The sequence below is a fragment of the Salvelinus sp. IW2-2015 genome, unplaced genomic scaffold (assembly GCF_002910315.2).
Source record: "Salvelinus sp. IW2-2015 unplaced genomic scaffold, ASM291031v2 Un_scaffold16442, whole genome shotgun sequence".
Lineage (NCBI taxonomy): Eukaryota > Metazoa > Chordata > Actinopteri > Salmoniformes > Salmonidae > Salvelinus > Salvelinus sp. IW2-2015.
In genome coordinates, this window is record NW_019957588.1 from 30623 (window position 1) to 36395 (window position 5773).

Consider the following 5773-nt stretch of genomic DNA (forward strand, 5'->3'; position numbering starts at 1 on the left):
CAATCTTCTCCCCTGTTAGCACCATGCGATCGGCGCTGTTCCATACGCAGGCGGTGACGCAGCCATCAAATTGCTTCTTGATGGGCAGCTGTTTAGAACTTTTTTAGGATCCGAGCCCATGCTTAAATCTCTTCCAGCCTCCTGCAGGTCGCTTCGTGCCCTCTTCACGGTCTGTTTGGAGTTGTGGTGTGTTGGTGTGAATTTTTCTGTGTGTGTGTGTGTGGTGTGGTGTGTGTTGTGTGGTTGTGTGTGTGGTGTGTGTGTGTGTGTGTGTGTTCGCGCATGTTCACGTCTGTGAATGTCTGGGTGTGTGTGGACCATTAAAGCCTTATGATTGGACACCAAGGAACTGCAAGCTCTCGACCCGCTCTACTACAACCGCAGCTATATCTCCCCTCCTCTCCTGCGTCCACGATCAGCTCCTTGGTCTTATCAACATGACAGGAGTGGCTTTCAAGTGAAGTTGTAGATGGGGGGAATCACGTTATTGTAGATACTGTGATGTTTGCTTCCACGCACGGGAGCAACGCAGGCCACTTCAATTTCACTCTCAAACGGTCTTGGGTGGAATCGTTTTTCAGCCCCTAGCGATTAATCCCTCCCTGCTTTAGGGAATGCTCACTATGTAGGGAATCTAAACAGAGTGGCTGTCTCCTCTCCTCTCCTCTCCTCTTCCTCTCCTCCTCCTCTCCTCGCCTCTCCTCTCCTCTCCTCTCCTTCTGGCCTTACGCTCATTCGTCATAAGAAGAAACAAACAGCCTGAGGGCTCTTAGACAAACCTTTTCTGTTATTCATTCTATCTATGTTCTGGTTCACTCTCTATATCACACAATCTATCTCCTCTCCCTCTGCTTCTCTCTCTCTATCCACAGATCTATCTCGGCGCCTCTGTTTCACTCTCTATATCACACAAGTCTATCTCCTCGCCTCTGTTCTCTCTCTCTATCACACAGATCTATCTCCTCTCCTCTGTTCACTCTCTATATCACACAATCTATCTCCTCTGTTCACTCTCATATCACACAGATCTATCTCCTCTGTTCACTCTCTATATCACACAATCTATCTCCCTCTGTTCACTCTCTATCAGACAGATCTATCTCCTCTCCTCTGTTCACTCTCCATCACACAGATCTATCTCCTCTCTCTGTTCACCTCCATCACACAATCTCTCCCCTGCTGTTCACTCTCTCTATTCACACAGATCTACTCTCCTCTCCTCTGTTCACTCTCTATCACACAGATCTATCTTCCTCTCCTATGTTCACTCTCTCTATCACACAGATCTATGTTCCTCTCCTCTGTTCACTCTCTGACACACAGACTCTATCTCCTCTCCTCTGTTCAACTCTCTATCACACAGCATCTATCTCCTCTCCTCTCCTCTGTTCACTCCTCTATCACACACATCTATCCTCCTCGCCTCTTTCACTCTCTATCACACAGATCTATCTCCTCTCCTCTCCTATGTTCACTCTCTCTACACACAGATCTCATCTCCTCTCCTCTGTTCACTCTCTATGCACACAGATCTATCTCCTCTCTCTGTTCACTCTTATCACACAGATCTATGTTCACTTCTCTCTATCCACACGATCTATCTCCTCTCCTCTTCTCTGTTCACACAGTTACAGGTATTACCCGTCTGAAACAATATTAACCTGGTTGTCTCTGCCAGAGACAACCAGCGGGAGGATGCTGGAAGTTTGAAAACAGGGGCGGTGCTTGGAGTATTGAAAACAGGGAGGATGCTGAGTATTTAAAACAGGCTGCTAAATATTGAAAACAGGGGAGATGCTGAGTATTGAAAACAGGGGGGGTCTGGAGTATTTTGAAAAACAGGGGTGCTGGCAGTATTGAAAAACAGGGGAGGTGCTGAGTATGAAACAGGGGGTGCTGGATATTTGAAAACATGGGGGGGTGCTGGAGTATTTGGAAAACATGGGGGTGCTGGAGTATTGAACATGGGTGTGCTGAGAATGAAAACAGGGAGGGTGGAGTATTGAAAACGGCGGGGGTGGGGGGGGATATTAAAACATGGAGGTGCTGGAGTATTGAAAAACAGAGGGGCTGGAGTATTGAAAACAGGGAAGTGCTGGAGTATTGAAAAAACATGGGGGGTCTGAAGTTACTGAAAACAGGGAGTGCTGAAAGTATTGAAAACAAGGGATGATGCTGGAGTAGTGAAAACAGGAGGGTTACTGGAGTATTGAAATAGAGGGTGCTGCGGATATCTGAAATAGGGAGGGTGCTGGAGAATTGAAAACGAGGGAGGGTCGCTGGAGATTGAAAACAGGGAGGGTCGCTGGAAGTATTGAAAATAGGGGGGGGCTTGAGTATTGAAACATGGGAGGGTGCTGGAGTATTTGACAAACAGGGGAGGTGCGGTATGAATCGGAAATTAATGAAAACGGGTGGGTTTGAGGGGGGGTGCTGGAATATCTAAAACAGGGGGGTGCGGAAGATTTGAAAAACAGAGGGGGTGCTGGAATATTGAAAACGGAGGGTGCAGGATATGAAACGGATTGGATATTGAAAACGAGGGCGGATATTGAAGGGGGTCTGGAGCTATTGAAAACAGGGGCTGGAAATGAAACGGGGGGTGAATATTTGAAACAGGAGGGGGTCTGGGAATATTGAAAACGGAGGATTGCGAATATTTGAAAACGGAGGCGTCTGGAATATTGAAAACGGAGGGGTGCGTGAGGTATGAAAACGGAGTGATTGCTGAATGTATTGAAAAACGAGAGGGTCTGATATTGAAAACCGGGAGGTGCTGGAAGTATTGAAAAACAGAGGGGATGCTGAATATTGAAAACAGGGGGGATGCTGGAGTATTGGAAAACAGGGAGGGTGCTGGAGTATTGAAAACAGGGGAGGGTGCTGGAGTATTGAAACAGGGGAGGTGCTCGAGTATTGAAAAACGGGGAGGTGCTGGAGTATTGAAACAGGGGAGGGGCTGGAGTATGAAAACAGGGGAGGGTGCTGGGAGTATTGAAACAGGAGGGTGTGGAGTATTGAGAAACAGGGAGGGTGCTGGAGTATTAAAAGGGTGCTGGAGTATTGAAACAGGGAGGGAGGTGCTGGAGTATTGAAAACAGGGGAGGGTGCTGGAGTAATTGAAAACCAGGGGAGGGTGCTGGAGTAGTTGGAAACAGGGAGGGTGCTGAGTATTGAAACAGGGAGGGTGCTGAGTATTGAAAACAGGGAGTGGTTGGATATTGAAAACAGGGAGGTGCTGGATATTGAAAACAGGGAGGGTCCTGGAGTATTTGAAAACAGGGGAGGTGCTGGAAGTATTAAACAGGGGGGGTGGGAGTATTGAAAACAGGGGAGGGTGGCTGGATATTGAAACAGGGGAGCGGTGCTGGAGTATTGAAAACAGGGGAGGGTGCTGCTGGAGTATTGAAAACAGGGGAGGGTGGTGCTGGAGTACTGAAAACAGGGGAGGCTGCTGGAGTATTGAAAACAGGGGAGGGTGGTGCTGGAGTACTGAAAACAGGGGAGGCTGCTGGAGTATTGAAAACAGGGGAGGTGGATGCTGGAATATTGAAAACAGGGGTGCCAATAATTCTGACTCCTATTTGAGATATTTTTGTATTACTTGTTAAACTAAATCTCTTTCTCTGAGCGACTTGTATTAGAATAACATAATTGATTGTACCATATTTGCTGTGGTTTTATTTGCTGTGGTTTTACTCTGTTTTAAATCTCAATCAAATAATATACCAATAATAATATTGGTGACCTAAAGTCGTCTGGATCACTGCTGAAGGTTTCAACAACTGTAACTTATTGTAAGACTAAAATTAATTAGTAATAATTCATAATTAAGCCTAAAGTCATCGACTACTAATGTGAAGAATAAGACAAATAATGACTATTGTTGAAACGTCCTCTAATGTCCTTCAGACTGGACACAGAGACCAAATAATGACTATTGTTGCTCTCTTGACTGTCTAATTAATGGTAGAAGATAATTGTCAAAAAAGTTTGTAAAAGCATTTAAACATTCACTACAATGACTGTSTGACTTTGTCATTCACACAGGAAAGAGAAGTGACTATTTTGGATCTTCTGGGGAGCCTCAACAACATCATGATGCTGACGAGGCAGAGAAGAGTCTCTCCACATCAGGACACCTCAAGAAACACCATCAGAGACCCACWGGGAAGAAATCTCACTGCTGCTCTCACTGTGGGAAACGTTGCAAATCTTCATCAGAACTTAAAATACATCAGCGAGTACACACAGGAGAGAAACCTTATAGCTGTGATCAATGTGGGAAGAGTTTTACTCATTCAAGTAATCTGAAAACACACCAGCGYACACACACAGGAGAGAAGCTTCACCACTGTTCAGATTGTGGGAAAAGCTTTTCAACATCACAGACTTTGAAGCTACACCAGACATCACACACAGGAGAGAAATCTCATAGCTGTGATCTGTGTGGGAAAAGTTTTAGTCAAGCTGATCAACTGATTATACACCAGCGAGTACACACAGGAGAGAAACCTTATAGCTGTAATCAGTGTGGGAAGCGTTTTACTCAGTCAAGCAGCCTGAATAGACACCAGAGAACACACACAGGCGAGAAACCTTATAGCTGTGATCAATGTGGGAAAAGCTTTGGTAGAACTTATTATCTGACTGAACATAAGCAAACACACACAGGAGACAAACCTTACCATTGCTCTGACTGTGGGAAGAGCTTTGCTTCCCTAAGAAACCTGACACAACACCAGAGAACACACACAGGAGAAAGCCTTATAGCTGTGATCAATGTGACAAGAGATACTCTCATTCAAGGTGTCTGATTGAACATCAGAAAATACATGCAGAAGATCCAACACCAGACCTGGGTAGTAGAACACAGTATTCATCATTGCAGGTTTTTATATAGCACATGCACAGAGAGTTCCATATCGGCATTTAAAAATGTGAAAAGGAGTTTGCTGGGTGTGTGGGGGGATGTGTGTGTGGGGGCTGCATCTGAGTGTGTGTGGGCGTGGACTGTGTGTGTGGGTATGCCGTTGTGGGTGGACTGCGTGTGTGGGGGGACTTGCGTGTGGGGGTGACTGCGTGTGTGTGGGGTACTTGCGTGTGTGTGGGACTTGCGTAGTGTCGGGGGGGATCTGCTGTGTAGTGGGGGTGACTGCCCCAGTCTGAGTGTGGTGGAGGGACTGTGTGTGTAGGTGCTACAACATAAACATGTCTTGAAACATTTTAATTAAATACTGTAGAATCCTGGAGTACTGGAGGCTTCTACTGGGGAGGACCAATATGGCCGACCGGGCTTCAAGCCTCTCATTGGCCAATACATAGCATGCCAATCCAGGGTTTATATACTCTCATTGGTTGGTACTCAACAGTGTGTCTGATTGTGAAATTGTGAATGTTTTTAAATGTTATAAACTGCCTTAATTTTGCTGAACCCAGGAAGAGTAGCTGCTGCCTTGCGCCGCCCTATGGGACTCCCAATAACGGCCGATGTGATACAGCCTGTATTCACAAGTACTGTAGTGACGTCTCTTGCAGTGAGATGCAGTGCCTTAGACACTGCACACCAGGAGCTCCAGCTAATGGGAATCATAATAAATACAGGAGCCCAGCTAATGGGGATCCATAATAAATACAGGAGCCCAGCTAATGGGGATCCATAATAAATACAAAGAAGATGGATGATTTTTAGCTCTGATGTTTTGGCTGAAACAATAAATGTGTTTTTATCAGGCCTCATTGGTTCCCTTTACTAGCTCTGTTCACTGGTAAA

At 45.8% G+C, this 5773-nt stretch overlaps 1 protein-coding gene across 1 annotated transcript in view; it reads left to right on the forward strand.

Annotated features, from left to right (window-relative positions):
- The window catches only part of LOC112080692 (zinc finger protein 135-like), a 6944-nt gene extending 1991 nt beyond the window's left edge, over positions 1 to 4953 (forward strand). The window contains exon 2 of the mRNA XM_070442666.1: positions 4051 to 4953. Within this exon, the coding sequence (XP_070298767.1) occupies positions 4051 to 4817 (767 nt within the window). The 3' untranslated portion in view covers positions 4818 to 4953. The remainder of the gene's footprint in view (positions 1 to 4050) is intronic.
- The last annotated feature ends 820 nt before the right edge of the window (positions 4954 to 5773 follow it).